The sequence below is a fragment of the Leptonychotes weddellii genome, chromosome 5 (assembly GCF_054177405.1).
Source record: "Leptonychotes weddellii isolate Sample4059 chromosome 5, ASM5417740v2, whole genome shotgun sequence".
In the NCBI taxonomy this organism is placed as follows: Eukaryota; Metazoa; Chordata; class Mammalia; order Carnivora; family Phocidae; genus Leptonychotes; species Leptonychotes weddellii.
In genome coordinates, this window is record NC_138373.1 from 117210150 (window position 1) to 117231733 (window position 21584).

General features: G+C 43.4%; 2 protein-coding genes across 4 annotated transcripts in view; one reads left to right on the forward strand and one right to left on the reverse strand.

The window, feature by feature from the left end:
- The window catches only part of LOC115940598 (uncharacterized), a 404464-nt gene that overhangs the window by 139475 nt on the left and 243405 nt on the right, over nucleotides 1-21584 (reverse strand). The window contains exon 6 of one of the 3 annotated variants that reach the window (XR_014145801.1): nucleotides 12483-12513. The exons of the other annotated variants lie outside the window; for them this stretch is intronic. The gene's annotated coding sequence lies outside the window, so the exon portion shown is untranslated. Of the gene's footprint in view, nucleotides 1-12482; nucleotides 12514-21584 lie in introns of those variants that run through there. 3 annotated transcript variants of the gene reach the window in all.
- Nucleotides 1-21584, forward strand: part of MYRFL (myelin regulatory factor like) — a 112481-nt gene that overhangs the window by 53314 nt on the left and 37583 nt on the right. The window contains exons 7-11 of the mRNA XM_006732350.3: nucleotides 606-801; nucleotides 2818-2894; nucleotides 4102-4212; nucleotides 5719-5809; nucleotides 15191-15391. Of these exons, the coding sequence (XP_006732413.2) occupies nucleotides 606-801; nucleotides 2818-2894; nucleotides 4102-4212; nucleotides 5719-5809; nucleotides 15191-15391 (676 nt within the window). The remainder of the gene's footprint in view (nucleotides 1-605; nucleotides 802-2817; nucleotides 2895-4101; nucleotides 4213-5718; nucleotides 5810-15190; nucleotides 15392-21584) is intronic.

The following is a 21584-nucleotide window of genomic DNA, read 5'->3' on the forward strand; positions in this document are numbered from 1 at the left end:
TTTTTTTTTTAAAGATTTTATTTATTTATTTGACAGAGAGAGACACAGCGAGAGAGGGAACACAAGCAGGGGGAGTGGGAGAGGGAGAAGCAGGCTCCCTGCAGAGCAGGGAGCCCGATGTGGGACTCGATCCCAGGACCCTGGGATCATGACCTGAGACGAAGGCAGTCGCTTAACCGACTGAGCCACCCAGGCGCCCCCTTTTTTTTCTTTAAAGGAAGAAAAAGACGAATTTTATCCCAGCTATTTCATAGGTCTGAGTAATGCAGTGACTTCTCAACTTCTAGACTACATCTTTCTGTTGTATGGTGGAGTCAAATTAGAATTCTAGAAAGCACAAAGGGAAAGGGAAGCCGAAGAGACAATGCTTCCATTTGGCAAGAATTGTGCTTCTTCCTTGTGAGAAGATAAAATGCTGTGAGAGAGCCATCTGTGTTTTGAAATAGCACACTTCCTCAGCAAAAATCCACAAAATTGATTAAATATAGCAAAAGTCACTTTCCACAGTGTATTTTCTTGAAATGTTTATACTATTAGTATTGTTAATGGAAGAAAATGTGTAGAAAATGTTTGTTAAATTGGTTTCTTGATTCCTCTTTTTATAGACCTGATATAGGCTATCGAGTTATCACAGACAAAGGATTTAATTTTTCACCAGCAGATGAAGCTTTTGTTTGCCAAAAGAAGAACCATTTTCAGATAACCATCCATATCCAAGTTCGGGGAAGTCCAAAATTTGTCAAAACCCAAATGGGCCTAAAGCCAATAGAAATGTTTTACTTGAAAACTTTTGGGGTTAAGGTAAGTCTTTTATTGAGCTCAATTTAATTAAGCCAACATTTATTAAGTGTTCCAGGTATCTGTTGCTGCATAACAAACTACCCCCCAAACTTAGCAACTTAAAATAATGACAATCATCTATTTGGGTCACAAATGTGCAGGTTGGTTAGGGGTTGGCTCTCACAGTTCATGTCTCTTCAGGAGTCATCAGCTGGGCCTGGATCCAGTTTCCAAGATGGCTCATGTATATGCCTGTCAAGTTTGGGCTGGCCATTGGCCAGGAGCTCAAATGAGACTATGGCTGGGAGGCCTTGGCTCTTCTTCATGAGAAGTCCCTCTCTGTGGGATAGGTTGTGCTTCCTCACGGCATGGTGGATAGGTTCTAAGAATAAATGTTCCAAGACATAGGAAGCGGGAGCTGCCAATTTCTTAAGCCTGAAACTGGCTCAGAAACTGGTACAGCATCACTTCAAACTACATTTTGATAGTTTTCACTATATAAATCTTGCACTTCTTTTACTAACTGTAATATTTTATTCTTTTTGATGCTGGTGCATTTTCATATGCAGTAGATTCGTAGTTTTTGCCAAATTCTCAAATAGGTCTCTGACCTAAAAAAGCCAAGGAGCCATTAAACAGAGGGGAGACTGAGTCACGGTAAAGTTAGACAGTTCATCCAAGATACGTACATGAGAGAGCTGAGTTTAGAATGCAGGTAGGATGAATTCTGAGTGGTCAACAAGGATTTGTTAACTTATTACCTCAGATCCAGCATTTAGGGGGAGGAGCATCTGTATTTTATTCTGATTATTAACCTGAGCTTAGGCAGTGAGTCTCCCAAAATAGGGCTTGATACCTTGACACCTCAGCTGCTCTTGCTCCAAACTGAGCTCTTAAACCAAACCAAAACAAAACAAAACAAAAGCAAACACAGATAACAAACAAATAAACAACAAAACATATTTTTCTGATTATGGAAGTAATATGAATCCATTGTGAATATTTTGGAATACAGTAGAAAACTATAAAGAAGAGAAAAAATTCATTCATATTTGGGATCCACCTTTTGGTAGTCTAATTTTTTTCTTTTATTAAAATTAATCTCATATTGTTAATAGTATATTATGAAAATAACATGATATTATTAAAGACCCTATAAAATATTGTTTACAAAGATGACATAGTTTCTATTGGATAAATGTACCATATTCCTGCATTATTATAAGTTTTGCTTATTTTCAATTTTTTGTTAATAAACTTCAGTAAACATCCATGTACATCTATCTGTCTTTGCATGAGGATACATTCCAGAAGAATTTATATATCAAAGGCATGAACATAATTAAAACTCTTGATGTATGTTGCCCAGCTCCTTTTCAGAAAAATTGTCGTTATGCTATTATCCACAAGCCATATATGACAGGGCAGATCTCACCACACCCTTGCCACTGTTCATTCAGAGCAAGAAGAGTTTTGTAGCAAGTACTGAAAAAAATGCCATTCTCCGTATTTTATTTATTTTCATTGTATATTGTTATTTCTTCTTATTAGAATATTAGCTCTGCAAGGGCTGGGGTTTCTGTTAATTTTGTCCACTTCTCATCTCTAATGCCTTGGGCAGTCCCTGGTGCCGAGCAGGTGCAGGTGCTCAGCACGTGTCTATGGAATGAATGAATAAATGGATGGATAGATGCATGTACCCTTGGAGCTGCCTTGCCTCTGTGTTTTGCTCCTGATGCTTTAATCACCTACGAGCTCATGCCATATTCCCTGCTCACCTGCAGTTTTCTGTTGTCTTGTGTTTTCATTGTTTAGTTTTACACGTATTTGTTTCTTTTCTCACCAATAACATACTCCTTAAGGTTGGGGTCATTGTCTTATACATCTTTTCAGTGACTTGTTCCTCCTGCCCAGTGCCTATCATGATGCCTTGGAAAACTTTTAAAGTGCCTGAATGTTAATTAATAATGAACAGTGTTTATTAACAAATTAACTTATGTATTTGGTAACTAACTTACTTTTTATTGTTCCACACAGGTAGAAGCCACCAATCAAATAATTGCTATTGAGCAATCCCAAGCAGATAGAAGCAAAAAGATTTTCAATCCTGTTAAGTAAGAATTTCTTTTCTGAATTCCTTTGTGAATGTATTAGGAGAAAGACCTATTGCCTAATTTATTTTATTAAAAATGAATCCCGTTGACCATATGATTTCACTTATATGTGGAATTTAAAAAACAAAACAGATGAACAAATAAATACACACACCAAAAAAGCAGAAACAGACCTATTAATGTAGAGAACAAATTGATGGTTGCCAGAGAGGACGGGTTGGGGCAGGGGTAAAATGGGTACAGGGGAGTGGGAGGTAGAGGCTTCCAGTTATAGAATGAATAAGTCACAGGGATGAAAGGTACAGCACAGGGAACAGAGTCAATGGTATTGTAATGATGCTGTGTAGTGACAGATGGGAGCTGCCCTTGTGGTGAGCGTAGGGTTGATGAATCTCTATGTCGTACACCTGAAACTACTGTAACATTATATGTCGACTATACTTCAATTAAAAAATAAATAAAAAATAAAATGAATCCCACTGCAGAAACTACATTAGTAATATGCTAATATTCTGAATACATGCATATCAGCAAAAACAAAGTAGGTAAAATGCATTGAAATAATTTCAAGCAAATTCTTGTAAAAAGCTCATTTTAAGTCATCATTATTATTTTTTTAAAGATTTATTTATTCATGAGAGAGAGAGAGAGTGCAGGGGGAGGGGCAGAGGGAGAGAGAATCCCAAACAGACCACATGTACACACAGCACTGAGCTTGCCTGGTGCATCTGGTCCTCCCTGGCTGGGGCGGGCTGGGTGTGGCCTTCCATAGGAGCCAGGCCAGGAGGGGGCAAACATGTGAAGGGGATGCAAAGGAATTCATGCACAACTTAGAGACATGGCTTGTCAGGAGGCAAGTGCTCTAGCAACATCGGCAGAAGCACAAATGCAAAGTCTTTTCTCCCCGTTGTGGAGTTCAAAGAACCCATACGAGGCATGGGGAGCACATGCCCTTATGAGGCAGGAAGTCTGGGCTCGAGCTTCTGCTGAAAGAGCAGATCTCACCCTTCTGGAGTTATCCCCTGGCAGCCATTCCTGACCATGTTGTGGAGAGTTTATTAAAAATCGGTGCATGGAATAAACTGTCCTCCACGGGGGGGTGGGGGTGGAGGGGGGCTGAACACACCTGAGAATCTTGGAACAAGTTAGAGTTGATCAGAGTCTGCATTGTCTCACAGTGTCTTGGTATTTCTGCTGTCTGTTTTAGAGTCGACTTGCTGGCCGACCAGGTCACCAAAGTGACCCTGGGTCGGTTGCACTTCACTGAGACAACAGCGAATAACATGAGGAAGAAGGGAAAACCAAATCCTGACCAGAGGTACTGGCATCCATGGTGGCCAGGGACTCCATCTGACCAGCTGGTGCCCTCCAGAGACCCCTCAGATTCCTCTTGGTCCCACCAGCCTGCAAACCAGGCCGCCCGCGGCCCCTTTCCCCCTTCAGACTCTTCCTGTTTATTAACGCAGCTCATTTCCCCGTAGGCGTCTTTCCTTGTCCATCCTCACCTCCTACAGTGCCTGCTCTCCTGTCCAGCCCCAAATCTGCCTTGATTCCCTCCCTGATTCTCTGGAGTGACCGCACGTTTATGCCTCACTGTTGTCCAAAGGCTGAGGACCGTCAGACCATCACACCGCCCTGCTCGAAACTGTGTGCTCGTCACCAGTACAAAGCCCTGGGTCCTGGAGCTCTGCAATCGTCTTTTTTGGTTAAAAAAGGAAGTGAACTTGCATTAAGGATTTAAACCTGTGGTTCTCATAGTGTGGTCCCAGGCTAGCAGAGATGATGTCACCTGGACACTTGTTAGAGGTGCAATCTCTTAGGCCTCACCAAAGACCTACTGAAGCAAAAACTCTGGGGTGGGGCCCAGTAATTTGTATTTTAACAAATCCTCCAGGTGACTTGGATGCATACTCAAATTTGGGCACACTGGTTTTAGAACATAAGTGCTGGAGTTGGAAAGACTTGAATTTGAAATTTGATACTGCCATATGCTAGCTGGGTGACCTTGAGCATGTAACTTAACCCATTCTGTAAAATGGGGACAATGTCTATATCCTTCTCCAGTAGGGTTGTTCTGGGGTTCTAAATGAGATACTGTAGATAAACTGCTTAGCCCAGTGTATGACACATTCTGAGGACTCAGATGATGGCTAATGATTATAATGAAAATAACAAATATCACTATTACTGTTTTACTTTCAACATGGGGGAGAACTCTTATTCTTTAAGGATTAGAGAATCTGTGGAGTTACAGAGGAAGGTGGCAAGGTTTTTGCCTGCAGTGCTTAAAGCCAAAGCTTCTCTCATAGAGATAGTTTTATTTTGACTTTCAAGAAATGATCTGATCTTAAAAATGCCTCGTCAGTGTTACATATGAAGAAATAATTGAAGTAACATTGATGAAAATTGCACTGGGAGTAATTAGAGGGGAGGGTCGAGGTCTTTGACTGGAGCAGACAGGGTGGGAGGGATCCAGTGTGGCTGGGCAGGCCCTGCTGGGATAGGGTACGTAGTTTGGGCGGCTCTGGGCAAAGGGACCTCTTAGGTGGCCGCCTGTTGTGCATCTGCTTGTGAGCAGTGCTGTGCTGTGGGGCTTCCAGAACAGCTCACAAATACCTCCGACCCGGCAGAGGGTGGACCCAGAACAATGTGGAGTGAATCAACTGCTCTTTCATTTCACAGGAGGGGCAACTTAGAACAGAATAGAAAATCTTTAAATATGTAAACCTATCTAGATAAATTCACTGTTAAGTGTTGGGTGGTATTTGATGGCACAAATTATGTCTCTGTTTCGTGATGTGTTGATCTGCTGTTTCTGAATTAGATACTTCATGTTGGTGGTTGGATTGTATGCTGCTCACCAAGACCAGTTCTATCTATTGTCTGCCCATATCTCTGAACGGATCATTGTAAGGGTAAGGTTCAGTTCCTTAACGTTTCTGGATCCCATCTGCTTTTCTCCTTTGAAGTAGAATTTGCATTTTTTTTTTTTAATTAAAAAAAATTTTTTTTTGAATTTGCATTTTCAATGGCATGCTGGAAGTGAGCTCTTTCTCAACAGATGATGATGGTAATGGCAGGTATTATTATTTTCATTTTCACATAATGGTTCTCAACCAGGAGAATTTTGTCCCTCAAAGGTCATTTGGCGATGTCTGCAAACATTGTTTGGTTGTCACAATTGGAGGTGCTACCGGCCTCTAGTGGGTCCAGGTCGGGGATGCTGCTCAGTACCTTACAATAAACGAGATAGCCCCCACAGCAAGGATTCCCCCTTCCAAAGTGTCCGTAGTGCTGAAGTTGGGAAACTGGTCCAGGCACTGGGCTGACTAATTTATGTATGACATCATTTTACACTGCGGCACATTTACGTTACCTTCTTCACATGCAGAGGAGCTGAGGCTCAAGAGGGCAGGACAGTTTGTGAATGATGGGGCTCGGGTTCCATCCTAGTTTTCTCTGGTCCTGAAGCCCATGGGGTGGGGAAAGTAGTAAGAAGGCATTTCTTACCCCGAAGTGATTGGTAACCCAGGGAACATCTGGGCCCCTGCCTACCACATAGTAACGGTTCAGCACATTTTGCTGAATGAATGAGTGGTCACAGCTGTGGACAGGAATCTCGCCAGCCACAGAAACAGAAAGCGGTTGGCAGCTGGAGCTTCAGCTGTGTGTGGCTGGGCTGGCCGCCGCTCAGAATACCAGGGGCCTAAGGTAACAGGTCACCACAGGCCTGGCAGCTGGGGAGGAGCTGGGTCCTGACCCGGGGAGGACATGTGAAGTCCAACAGGAGAAATCATTCAGTACAGCAACTTCTGTGGCCTGGGGACCAGATCTGCCTCTTCGGGGAGATGAGTCTTTCCTTTCTTGCGTTGAGCTATTCCAAAACAGAGGGCCCTCTGTCTAATTCTTTTAATCAATTAAAAATAATAAGCCACTTGTAAGTGGAAATCCTAAAACTGCACCTCTAAGTTTCAGTGGAGGTGAAGTAATGATGGAAATGAGGTAAAACACTTGTGTTTAAATGTCCCAGGTGAGGGCTAGCCTGTGTCCTACCGTTTTTGTGGGACCTGATCTAATCTGTAGCAAACAAGGTGCCACAAACAAGGCAGGTGGGGCCCTCTTCCTTGGTCATGGGCCAAGGGCCGTGGTTCTCCACCCCAGCAGGGCTCAGGGCGGCTTCGACGCCTCGCCTGATGTCATCTGGGATTGCTGTCCTGCACTAACAAATGTGATTTAAAGTAGAGTCTGGAAGCCTGGGTCGCTTATTGTTTCTGGTTTTTCATAGGGAGGAATAAAGACAGACAATACCATTCTTTTCAGAGTTAGCATAGCTTAGATGTTATGAAAGGGCTGCTTGAAGCTGGGAAACTCATGCCTGAGTCAGGCAGCTTGCTAGTCACCTGCGTACCTTGAATAATTTACCTGGTGTCTGGTTTCTCCATTTCCTGCTGGCAACTCTGTTCTCTGGCTGTTGTGAAGTCCACCCAGCAGCAGTACGAGAGAGTGCTATTATCTAATATTCTATTACCAGAATTCTGTTAATTGGTGCCTCCTCCTATCCAAAACGCGATGATAATTTAACTCATGATCGCTTTGAAAAGTTGAGTGTTCCTGCAACTCATATTACGTATGAATACTAAAAAACATTAAATTATACTTAGTATAGATTGGGTGTCATATTATTCACCAAATTTTTATTTTAAAAAAGTAATTGTATTCCAGATTTGATTGCTTTCTTCTAGCCATAACTTTTGGTTAAAGAGAATGCCCTATTCTGGAAGTGTGCTGGGTAACACAGGGGTTGTTCTAGCAACAACGAGAAGAAGGAGAATGGTCATAGTGTGAACCATTCTCCCCATCCCCCAAACTAGAAATATCTTATTGATACTATTTCATTCTAACCCCAAATGCAGAAGTGAAAATGAATGCAGTTTTGAATCTATTTAATTGTTTAACGTTTAAACCAACCAAGAGAAAAAACTGATCTTCAGAAATAGTGATGTTGTTTGAATCAGTGAGTTTTTGAAATGTTCACACAACACATTTCCCGCCCCTAGGATTCTACAGGTGTATGCCTTGGACGTATACCTATGATTGGACAGAGGGCAGACCAGCTCATATTCTCCAAAAAAAGCCAGATGTGCCCTCTTAGGCCATGGCCTGGGTCTGTTAGTTTGAGCTTCAGAATAATGTTATAAGAGCAGACTATATTATATGGAGAACTGCAAATTGCACTGAGCAAATCCAGGTTCATGTTGAGGCCTAAGAATCATTCTTCCCAAGAGCAGAGATTAATGTAAGGGCAAATAATGTAGGAGGCATGGACTAGACTCAGATGAGTTTCCGGCCTCCAGGAAGGCTTCAGAGACCAAGCTTGTCAGAATTCTTCTTGGAGAGAGGATGGTGGGCAAGACCCAGGAATTGTTCATCTGGGTTGTCAATCAGAACAGCTTTAAAAATATATTATGGTCCTGATGTAAATTGACCAATTTCATGGAAATTAATGTTTACTCCAAAGACAGATTTATTTCCCAGGTCTTTTGTTTTTGGAGCATTCTGCCGTGGAGTTCCTTCAGATTCTCCTTGTTAATGACTAGGTTTTCATTCAGCTCCACTTTCCTTCTAAAACACATAATTAAACCTGGTTTGGAGTGCTGTGTTATAAGCAGGAGGGATGATTACTTTTGTCTGCCTTTCAAAGACGTGCCAGGGTTTCCTAGTTTTTGTTTTTGTTTTTAAAGATTTTATTTATTTATTTGGCAGAGAGAGAGACACCGAGAGAGGGAACACAAGCAAGGGGAGTGGGAGAGGGAGAAGCAGGCTTCCCGCTGAGCAGGGAGCCCGATGTGGGACTCGATCCCAGGACCCTGGGATCATGACCTGAGCCGAAGGCAGATGCTTAACGACTGAGCCAACCAGGCACCCCAGGGTTTCCTAGTTTTGAAAATGAATACATTATTCCAGTTTCTTTTCCAGAAGAATAAAAATATGCACGTCCCCAGGAAATGCCCCCTTATTGCTCTGCAAACTGCACTGTCCTAAGATGAGAAACCAACAAACAGGGGCGGGGAAAACAAAAGAAATAATGCGACTGCAAGGAATGGTGAGGGATGGGTGCAGAACAGAGCCGTCCCAGGGCCTGGCTCCGTTGTTACCAGCTCTCGCCCTTTTCTACAAAAGTCCCTTCCTCCCCTAACATACACACACACACACAAACACACACACACACACACACACACACACACACACCCCTCTTCTGGAGTTCAGATGAATTTTTATTTACCCACAGGAATCAGTATGTGGAGCAATGTCCGTTTCACCCCGTGGTTGGGATTCAACTTTGGTTAACTCTGGAAGGGGTAACCGACCAGGACTGTATGGGACAAAGAATCCCCCGGAGAGTAAAACAGAGATACCTGGGTCCCCCACTCCACAATTTCTGATTCAATAGGTTGAATATACATTTCTAACAAGTTTCCAGGAGAGGGTGCTGACCTTCAGACCACACTTCGAGTAGCACTGATAGGGAGCATTTCTGGTCCCATTTTCCACAGCCCTTTCAAAAGGAACAAAAATTTATTTGTTATGATGTGACTTCTTCAACTGAAGCTTTCCTAATATGCTCTTTGGCTGTTGCCTTAAAAGCCCAAACAATGGTAAAGCAAAGAAATTCCAGCTTTCCATTCCGACCTTAGAACGGCCTCAAGTGACCATTAATTGCTGTTTCCTATTCCAAGCACCTGCAGAGGGCGCCATTTACACTTTACTCGGGGAGTAGCGCGCCCTCACAGAATTTTGCAGCTCTGCAGGTGTGTTGCTGAGGAGAGCAGATTAAAGCATTACAGGCAGGTTCGGTTCCAGACCACGGCAATAAAGCGAGTCAAATGAAGGTTTTTGTTTCCCAGTGCACATGAAAGTTACGTTTACACTATGCTATAGTCTATTAAGTGAATAATAGCATTATGTCTTAAAAAACAATGTACATACCTTAATCAAAACATATTGCTAAAGAATGCTAACTATAATCTGAACTTTCAGAGAGTAATGCAATCTTTTAGAGATGGTGGAGGGTCCTGCCTCAGTGTTGATGGATTGAGGGGGTGGCTGCTGAAGGTTGGGGTGGCTGTGGCCATTTCTTAAAGTAAGACAACAGTGAGGGGCACCTGAGCGGCTCAGTCAGTTAAGCGTCTGCCTTCGGCTCAGGTCATGATCCCAGCGTACTGGGATTGAGCCCCGTGTGGGGCTCCCTGCTCAGCGGAGAGCCTGTTTCTCCCTCTCCCTCTGCTGCTCCCCCTGCTTGTGTTCTCTCTCTGTCAAATAAATAAATAAAATCTTAAAAAAAAAAAAAAAAGACAACAGTGAAGTTTGCCACATCAGTTGACTCTTCCTTTTAGGAATTTTTTTATTTTTATTATTTTTTTTATAGCATGGGATGCTGTTTTATAGCATTTTACCCACAGTAGAACTTCTTCCAAAATTGGAGTCAGTCCTCTGAAACCCTGACAGTGTTTCATCAACTAAGTTGATGTCATATTCTAAATCCTTTGCTGTCACTGCAACAGTCTTCACAGTAGCTTTAACAGGAATACATTCCATTTCAAGAAACCACTTCTTTGCTCATCTGTAAGAAGCAACTCCTCATCCATGAAAGTTTGAATGTAAGATGGCAGGAGTTCAGTCCCATCTTCAGGCTCCACTTCTGATTCTAGTTCTCTTCCTATTTCCACCACATCTGCAGTTCCTCTCTCTGCTAAAGACTTGAACCCCTCAAAGACCTCCATGAGGGTTGGAATCAACTTCTTCCAAACTCCTGTTAATGTGGACATTTCCACCTTTTCCCATGAATCAGGAATGTTCTTGATGACATCTAGAATGGTGAATCCCTTACAGGTTTTCAACTTACTTTGCCCAGATCCATCAGAGAAATCACTATCTATGACAGTATAGCCTTATGAAATATATTTCTTAAATAATAAGGCTTGAAAGTCAAAATGACTCCTTGGTCCACAGGCTGTAGAACAGACGTTGTGTGAGCAGGCATGAAAACAACACTAATCGCATTGTACAGCTCCATCAGAGCTCTTGGGTGACCAGGTGCATTATCGATGAGCAGTCATATATATATTTTAAGATGCAGGATGCTTTTTTATTTTAAGATTTATTTGAGAGAGACAGAGCGGGGGGAGGAGGGGCAGAGGGAGAGGGACAGAGAGAATCTCGAGCAGACTCTCCTCTGAGCATGGAGCTCAATCTCACAACCCTGAGATCATGTCCTGACCCAAATCAAGAGTCGGACGCTTAACTGACTGAGCCACCCAGGCGCTCTGAGCAGTCATATTTTGAAAGAAATCTTTTCTGAGTGGCAAGTCTCAACAGTGGGCTTTAAACATTGAGTAAACCATGTTGTAAATGGTTATGCTGTCATCTAGGTTTTGTTGCATTTATTGAGCACAGGCAGAGTAGATTTAGCATAAATTCTTAAGGGCCTGAGGCTTTTCAGAATGGTCCATGAACACAGGCTTCAACTTAGAGTCAGCCTGTCCTTTGAAGCTTTGGAGCCAGGCATTGACTTCTCTCTAGGTATGAAAGTTCTAGATGGCCTCTTCTTCCAATAGAGGGCTGTTTCATCTACATTGAAAATCTGTCATTTAGGGCGCCTGGGTGGCTCAGTTAAGCATCCAACTCTTGATTTTGGCTCAGGTCTTGATATCTCTCTCTCTTGCTCTCTCAAATAAATAAATAAAATCATTTTTAAAAAAATCTGTTGTTTAGTGCAGCCGTGAATGATCTAGAGCTTCTGGATCACTTGCTGCAACTTCTACACCAGCCCTTGTTGCTTCACCTTGCACTTTTGTGTTATACATATGACTTCTTTCCTTAAAGCTCATGAACCAGCCTCTGCTAGCTTCAGACTTTTCTTCTGCAACTCCCTCACCTCTCAGCCTTCATGGAATCGAAGAGAGTGAGGGCCCTGCTCTGGATAAGGCTCTGGCTTAAGGCAATGTTCTGGTTGGTTTGATCTATCCAGGCCACTCAAACGTTCTCCACATCAGCAGGAAGGCTGTGTCACTTTCCTATCATTTGTGTGTTTGCTGGAGCAGCACTTTTAATGTCCTTTGCATTCACAACTTGGCTGTCTGGCACAAGAGGCCCAGCTTCCGGCCTATCTCGGCTTTCAACATGCCTTTCTCACTAAGCTTAATCATTTCTAGCCCTTGATTTAAAGTGAGAAGCATGAGTCTTTTCCTTTCACTTCAATACTTAGATGCCACTGTAAGGTTGTTAATTGGCTTAATTTTAATAATGTTGATCTCAAGGAATAGTGAGGCCCGAGGAGAGGGAGAGAGGTGGGGAAATGGCTCGGTGGTGGAACAGTGAGAATAATACACAGACCATTTATTGATGAAGTTTTGCCGTCTCATATGAGCATGGTTTGTGGCTCTGCAAATTACGATAGTAGCATCAAAGATCACTGATCACAGATTACCACAACAAATGTAATAATAACGAAAAAGTTTGAAATACTGCAAGAATTACCAAATTGTGGCAGAGACATGAAATGAGCAGATGCTATGGCGATGGTGCAGACAGACTTGCTCGATGAAGGCTTGCTACAGACCTGCAATTTGTAAAAAAAAAAAAAAAAAAAGCATCATCTGTGAAGTGCAGTAAAGCAAAGCTTAATAAAAGGATGTATGCCCGTATAGGCTGGACAGTTGTTGCTATGCACAGCAATGTGTTAACGATAACTTGAGACTATTCGTCCTCATTTTTGCCAAGTATTCATATACACGTGATTTCAACAAATTCCCACAACACTGTGAGATAGGTAAAGAAGTCATTATTATCTTTAAGCTTCAAAGAAAAAGAGCTGGCACAGAAAGGTTAAGTGACTGCCCCAAGATCACAGAGCCAGCTTGCGTCGTAACACAGATTAAAACGTTCAGGTCTTCCCTAAATATATGGGGCTGTGGGATAAATAATGAAAGTATTTTATTCATTTTGGGATTTGATATGATTGAACCACTCTTGGACCACATGGGAACACAGCTTCATAATTCCAGAAAGAGGTAGTACATTACAGTTTGCTTTGACCCATTAAGATTGTGGATACCAGAGAAGGGAAAAAAATTCACAGACTTTATAACATTTCCCATTACTGATGAGGAGGACTCCTCCGTAGGTCTATATATTTAGAAAATTGCAGATCTGTGGCCCTTCCCAAAATGACTTGAACATATTTTAGGGATCTGAGTTTTCATCTGATGAAAGCTAAGTGAGATTGTTACAATTGTTCTAAAAAATTAAGTCTGCTTATATCCGCTGTTCCAACATGATATCAAGTTTATGGTAATAATTATCCCAAAACTCATTAAGAAAAAATAAATCCATCACTGTCTATTTTGTTTCCTTGAAGTGGCTCATTATGTTCAGAGTAGAGCAAAATGCATCAACATTTATATGATATACCTTTGGATTTAGTTGATTCCTTGCAATAAAAGGATTTGAGTCAAAACCAATTTGCCATTCACGACCAAGGGGGCTCTGGGGACCTTGTAGCAAGCACTTTGTTTAAGTGAATTCACACAAAATAATGTTCAAAGTTGTTATTTTCTATTCGTTTACTGCTTTTGTCTATCAAATGTCAATGGTTGAGTCTTCCAAGCAGCTCAGGGTTCAAAAAGGCGAGAATGAAAAAGTTGAAGACAGCTAAAAGTTCTTTCACTGAACCCAAGCTAAGAACTAAATTTTGCGGGTTTTTTTAAATTATTATTTTTAACTGGGTAGCACATACTTATGGTAAAAAACATTCAAACAATACCAAGAGCATGTATGTTGAGCAGTGAATCTCCTTCCCAGCCCAGTTTCTGCATCTCTCAGTTCCTGTCCTTGAAGAAGCCATTGTTATTGGTGTCTTGAGTATTCTCCAGAGATAATCTATGCATATTCAGGTCCTGAGTTTGCAATGTCTCCTGCACTGCCCAGAAAGGCAGAGAGTGAAGACACTACATTATGTGTTGACTTTTTGGATGATCAGGGTCTAAACTGTTTGTCTGAATTTGTGACAACTTGCCTCAAACACACAAAAATCAGATTTAGAACAATAGGTCATAATTTTAAAAACAAATTAATTTTGTTGTAAGGATTTGGAGGGATTCAGAGATCCTTACTTAAAGATATTTGGAAATATATTCAGCCACAGGAGGTGGGGAGGAGGGAAGACAGTAGAGTGAAAAATTCTTCAGCAAAGAATTTTATTTAAGAGTAAAATCTCCAGAACTTTGTCTGGTTCTCATAATTTCACTTGGGTTCTGTTTGAAGACTGCATTTGGCCAGGGTTCCTTTTTTTTTTTTTTAATTTTATTTATTTATTTGAGAGAGAGCAAGCATAAGCAGGGGGAGGGACAGATGGAGAGAGAGAGAAGCAGACTCCCTGTTGAGCAGGGAGCCAGACTTGGGGCTCAATATGAGGACCCTGGGATCATGATCTGAGCTGAAGGCAGACGCTTAACCGACTGAGCCACCCAGGCACCCCCGGCCAGGGTTACTTTTAATAGGAAAAGTTAGAATCATTATTTAATCATTAAAGGAAGTGTAAGTCCAGCTCCAGAATTTACTAGTTTGTGGCCTTGGGCAATTTGTTTATCCTTTTGGAGGCTTCTGGATATCTATAAAATGAGGCTAAGAGTACATATCTCATAGAATGGGGGAGTGGACTAGCTCACAACAAATGTAGCTGTTGTTATTCTTCCTTCAGTGTCATCTGTGTTTAGGGAATAGTTGAGGTGTATTAAATATATTTGTGCTGTCGTTTGCTTGTCAATTGCATGTGAAATCATAAACACTAAAGTGTTTTGAAACTCTAAAAGGGCTAGCCAAATGCAAAGCATTTTTATGTATCTGGGCTTTCGTAAGCTTAGAATGTCTTCTGATGTAAGGTTCTGGTTTTAAATCATTACTCTTATCCCTGAAAAAAAGGTCATTTTGATTTTCCTTCTTCCTTATCATCCACCCAGTATAACTGACACATTCTCATTTCCAGATAGTTGCCATAGAGCCCGGACGTCCCAAACCATTGCACACTGAGCTCCTGCTCATGGGGAGCAGAGCAGTTAGGGGAGCCCTCCTGGCTCAGCCTGGGGCCACAGTTATTTGGATATGTCAGAATGTCCCATCCGATTCTCAGGTGAAAGACTTAGATGACATTCTGTCTTCCTTTGCTCTGAGGAATAAAGCAATCATCTATTCCTGCTACTATAACTTTAATTGTAACATATTTATGTATTTTTTTCCAGGCCTCTAACCCTGGGCAGTTTGAAAATGACAGTGATGCATTATGGCAGCGAGGGCAAGCTCCAGAATCCGTTGTTTGTCATGGTCGAGTGGGAATAAATACAGATGCCCCGGATGAAGCCCTGGTCGTCTGTGGCAACATGAAAGTGATGGGGACCATTATGCATCCCTCTGACAGCCGGGCAAAGCAGAACATCCAGGAGGTGAGCATGGGGCAGGCCTTGGGCACCTCCTCTGACACCTGAGTCAGGTGTGCTGGGTGCTCCTGGACGCTGACACGCCTTGCAAAGGGCATCTCTACATGTCTCCTGTTGGTGTAAGACGAACCCAGTGCTTAACAGTCGTGGGTGTGGGAGCCGACAGACATCTCTGCTGAGACTCTAATGTGTTTCCTACCCAGGAGAGTGGATTTACGTGACAGGAACGGTGGGCAATGACAGCACGGCGCTGGCTTCACAAGCAGAAAATCTCTGAGTTGCCGGCCACGGGCCACTGCCCTTCCTTGCACGCATCGTCAGCTGCTGGAGCTTGCCTTTTCCTTCGCCATCTCCAGACATCCCTCTCCCTGTTCATCTTCCAGGCGCTGTCCCAGTCCGGGTCCTGCCCGTATTTCTCCTGAGCCTCCCAGCCTCTTCCTCCCAAACCCCCTGCCAGCCGTCATCTTCCCACTCATCATCTTTCTCTGAGGAGCAGTTAGAGGAGCACCTCCTCTCCCTCTTCCCTCCAGCTAGGTCAATCCCATCGCCTAAGGCTCCAGGCCAAGGCCCTCTCCTATCTGTGGAGAGTTAGTCGCCGAGTGGAAATCAGAAATCAGGCCTGGAAGTCAGGAGGTGCTTCTCCACTTCGGGCTCATCCCAGCAACATGGCCCTAGATAAGACAACTCCGCCCAAACCCACTGCCTTCATCTAGAAGGTGGAAAAGGTGCCTCTCTGCTCGATCCTACCAAGTCTTTTATAGTTTTTAACCCATTGAGATAAGAATCATCTTGGAAAGTCACAACTGCTGTGAAGACCTAAGAGATTAGGATTAAGATGCTTATCCCTTAGCCAGACCATGCTCAGTTCTAGCTCCTCCACCATTTAATTCTGTTTCTCATTCACTGCTTCTACCGTTTCCCCACCTTCTCATGCACCCTGCTTCTCCTATAAGCATGTTTGAGGCTGTGGCAGAATTGTGTTTTTGAACCTCCTTTACTTAGTCTTTGTTAGTTAATAGGAGACGTAATCTGTAAATCATTGGCCATTCTTCCGGACTGCATTCCTTACCCAGTGCAAATGTGCACTGGTTTTTTCTAAACCGGCCAAAGCATGTCCTCCTTTGCTGAGTGGATTCCAAAGAATGGTTGTAATTGTAGACTTTTATGCTGATTGCAAAGCTGTGGTTCGTGTTAGAAGAGCTGTGACCTACTGCCAGATGGGAACTCTTAGGGCTAGAAAGTTCTCACATACATTTCCCAATCCCAGTCCTAGATATTGTGCTTTTGACTTTTAGAGAGAGATAAACTGTCTGCGTGTCAGATCACACCAACTCAAACTTATTTTTGCAACTGGCTGTACAATTCCCTACCAGATCTTATCTGAATGCAAATGGAAGGTGACAAGTCGGAAGAGTCCTCTACAACCCCTCCTGCTACCACCAGGCTACCACCCAGAATTCACTTACCAAATGTCTTAGTTTGAAGAAAACTTACTGTCTTAAAATAACAAGCTTCCCTAGAACTTCTCAAACCTCTTCTAGGCAGCCTTCTCAGATAAATCAAATGTCACCCCAATCCAGGCTCTAAATGTGGAATTCCTGTATCCCCATCCTGCTTTGTGGCAATATGATGGGATAAAGAGAAGCCCAATTTCTGGTGGAAGGCCAGGGTTTTAGTCTGATTCAGGCAACCGCTGGCCCAGGAACCTTGGCACAGACATGTTCCATGCCTCTGTTTATTCTCCTGTGAACAGGGAAAGCTCATATTCAACTCACTTGTGTTAAGCATGTCTTCTCAGCTCACATACATGAAACGCTCTTTAGCTGTACAAATACGTATTATCATTATTTACTTGTAAAAGATGCAAATTATATGTAATTCACTTATTAAATTATTTCATATTAATAAATTTGTTCTTAATAGGTCTATCCACATTTATGAAATGTTGGTTTCTAGAAATCTTATCCTAGAGGCCATTTTTAGGCACACAGGCTTGAATGATGGAATGCAGCGAGGGCCCAGAGCGCCCCCCTGGCTGAGTACAGACAGGCCCCCTCAGGCGACCCTCCTCAAAATACCCACAGGCTCTCACTGACCAATGGGCTACTTACAACCAGGCACAGTTACCAGAGAAGGGAAGATTCCAGACGTTGCCATACCTCCTCACCTTGCCCTTTAAATACGGCCCCCTCCCACTGCCTCGTGGCAGATGGCCTCTCCCTCCCGGTCCTGCCCACAGCTCCCTTGTGGTGTATTCGGTAAACTTCTACCTCCTTTGTTCTGCTTTGGAGGAACCCTTTCACTGTCCATGCTGCTAGCTTCCACTCAGTTGGGTCGCCCCACCTTTGGGGGCCCCCTTCCGATCAGGAGAGACACCACACCTGTCAGTCCTATTCACCATTGCAGACAAGAGAGATGATGGTAGTGATGATGGGGCTGACAGATCTGTGAACTTCATCTTCACCTCCCCCTGACTCAGTTTTTCCAACTTTTAGAAATAGCCCTTCCACTCTGAGACGTGGCCCCTTGGTTGATCTGATTACAAGCATGGGACAGGAGGCTATTTCTCATTCTTTAAGGAGGCATGGTAACCAGAGCTGGCTTCCGGATGAGCTATTGCAAAACCCAGCAGCCAAACAGTTGCCCAGGGCAGCCATGGGGGAAAATGCATGTAGGTTGCTGCCTTGCCCTGGCTCTGGGCCTCCTCACTCAGGGCAACGGAGGTTGTTTTGTGGGGAGTAAGCACAGAGCACTCTGGTGGAGCTCTCTGTGCTCATCTGGACACATATCCAAGCCACAGACGATAGAGCAGATGGATGGAAACCTGTGAGGCCGAAGCACAGGGGAAACGAAGTTGGCCTAAGTGAGGGGCAGCCTCACTCCCCCAGACACTGTGTTTACTGATGGACTATAGACGGTAGAAGAAAATGCAGCTCTTGCAATGGAAATAGCGAAATTGGGGTGGAACTGATAGGCTGAAAAACAAAGGAGTGTGAAAAACGTCAAGGTCAATGCAAAACAAGTGAGGAAGTTGAGAGTTGAGCACCATCAGTCAGATTCTGTGATGAGGGCTGAAAACAAGGCTGCAAAAGATTCAAAAATAAAAGCCGGGAAAGAAATCAGTTAGGATGAAATGCTCAAAGATCGTTTTCCCCAACTGCATCCACAGTGTGGTAAAGACAAAAGTGTAGAGTTCAAGAAAGTCAAACATGCAAAGTCTCCCCTCGAGGCCATGAGCCAAATGCAGACGTTCTTGAGCTTGAGGTGGTGAGCCAGTGTTACTCAGGCTGCTCCTGACGGGAGCCTGCTAGTCTAGGCTGTGGCCGGATGATGGATAACGAGATCTCCCTCCCTGAACCCAAACTGGAGTCCCAGAGACAAGAATGCCTTTTCTGTGGTGCAGTTCTTGAAGTAATGTTAGAGAAGCCTTGGGTATGAAGCCACTAGACAATGACGGCCGTTTGCATCAGGGTCAAAACTTTCCAAAACTGCCATGCACAAAATCAGATCAGACACCTGAATTCAGCTTTAGCTTCTTGCTCAATGCACGTTGATGAGCAAGGTGTGGTGTTAAGTCTGACCAGTGTTTGGTTCCTGGGGCAGGATTCCGAGAAGGCACAGCCCTTGCCTCGAGGGCTTTCCCTAGGCCAAGGGTACGTATTGGGAATGCACAGTACAGCCGCTGATATTTAGCTTGGGAAAGTCTACAACCCTGCATTAGAAACCAGAAGAGCATTTTCTTACAGAAACGTTGTTATAGAAGGTGTTTCGATCCCCAAACCAACCCTCAAAGTTTTCTTCAGCCAAAAATCTATCTGAAGCACAATGATGATAATACTGTAGAACTCCATCACTCTGTCCAGCAGTATGTCTTCAGGGAAGATCTGTTAAAGGAGTCAGCTTAGTCACCCGGGGTCATGTTCCCTCTATGTGGCCTGGACAGCCTGAGTGAGGGCACAGCCTCGTCTGCTTTCTGTTGGCAGCAAAGGTCCCCCGTGAAGGCTCATGCAGGAACCAAGGGGAGAATGAAGAGTAGGCGAAGCAGGCACAGGACCCCCTGGGTGTGGGGAGTGGGGAACTGAGTAGGGCCTGGCTGGTGCAAGGCCAGTCCAGGCTGGCTCCTGACTGACCCCGCTGTCTTCCCTTTTGTTAGTGTCAGGAACTGTCGGGCCATTTTACTCCCTTCATTCTCTCATTCCAGCTTCTTCCATTGAAGGGTTTGGGTGCGGTTACAGATCAGGCACACGGCTAGGCACTGCAGAGGTCCTGAGATGAACTGGCTGTGGGTCTTACCCTCAAAAATAGAACTTTTTAAAAAATTAAAACTCGGGCGCCTGGGTGGCTCAGTCGTTAAGCGTCTGCCTTCGGCTCAGGTCATGATCCCAGGGTCCTGGGATCGAGCCCCACATCGGGCTCCGTGCTTGGCGGGAAGCCTGCTTCTCCCTCTCCCATTCCCCTGCTTGTGTTGCCTGTCTCGCTGTCTCTCTCTCTGTCAAATAAATAAATAAAATCTTTAAAAAATCGGGGCGCCTGGGTGGCTCAGTCGTTAAGCGTCTGCCTTCGGCTCAGGTCATGATCCCAGGGTCCTGGGATCGAGTCCCACATCGGGCTCCCTGCTTGGCGGGAAGCCTGCTTCTCCCTCTCCCACATCCCCTGCTTGTGTTCCTGCTCTCGCTATCTCTCTCTCTGTCAAATAAATAAATAAAATCTTTAGAAAAAAAATAATAAAAATAAAAATAAAAAAATAAAAAAATAAAAAATTAAAACTCCAAGTCGGAAATACTCACTGAATCTCCAATGCCTGGGATAACACATCTGGCACACAGTAGCTGTTCGTTAAGTATTTGTTGAATGACTTGTCCCTCTCCCAGGCCCCTCTGGCCCTCCCCCTGCACACACACACTCTCTCATTCAAATAAATAAATAAATAAATAAGATCTTTAAAAAAAAAATAAGTATTTGTTGAATGCATGAAGGAGCTCACAGTGTTAGATGTGTGACTGCTCCTTCCTAGCATGGCCTGCAAGGCCCTCCCTGCTCTGACCTTAATCTTTACAGTGTAGTAATGCCCACCTCTGCCCTGGTTGTGCAGACATCATTCAGGGGACTTAGTCCCTTGGGACTCCACTCATGGTATTCTTTCTGCCCGGCATCCCTGTCTTGGTCTCACCCTTTCCATCCCTTCTCCCTACCTTGCCTCTTTCCCTGGCTAAGTCCTATCTTAAATTCATTTTTATTAGATTTATTTATCAAATTATTAGTTTATTTAACAAATGTTAGTTGAGCATCAACTACATGCAAGGAATTATACTGGAAACTGGTAATGTGGTGGTGAACAGAAAACCATGGCCTTAAATATGTCTCCGCCCTCATGGGGTAGTATCCTATAGGTAAGACGGGTAATAAAGGGGACACAGCTAGCAGCCTGGTGATAACTTTGATGGTCGCTATGGAGGAAAATAACAGCTCCCATTAGCACATAAGGCAAAGGGACCCTTCCTAGTGTTGGAAATCAAGAAGTGCTTCCCTGGTGAAGGGATGTTTACGTTGCGGCAGGAGAAGGTAGGAGTGGGAAGGAAGAGCTTTTGAGGCAGGGAAAATGCCCTGAGCCAAAGGCCAGGGTGAAAAGAGCCAGAGTTTGTTTGAGAACCAAAATAAGCCAAGATCTCCGTGGGGCTTCACCATTTCTAGGAAGCCTTCCTTTATGCTCCCCTAGGAATATTTTAGGGACCTCCTTGGAGCTGCCATAATTCTCTATTCATAAGTCCGTTATCACTCTGCATTTCTCACATTGTAGTGGAATCATATGTGATGAGTCTGCCTTCCTATCTAGACGACAAACTTTTTTTTTAATGTTCATTTAATAAGTCTAAATTTTAGGAAACTTGGAATGTGTAATCCCATAGAAAAAGTATGACACAAGGTCAAGACAATCAGAAAACCTATGAATTTATTTATTTTTATTTTATTTTTAAAATTTCTTAATTTTTATTTTGCTTATTTATTTCTTATTTGAGTACAGTTAACACACAATGTTACATTAGTTTCAGGTGCACAACATAGTGATTCAGTAACTCTCTAGGTTATGCTGTGTCCATCACAAGTGTAGTCACTGTACAATGCTGTTACAACTCCACTGACTATATTTCCTATGCCGCACCTTTTCTTCCCATGACTTCATTTCATAACTGGAAGCCTG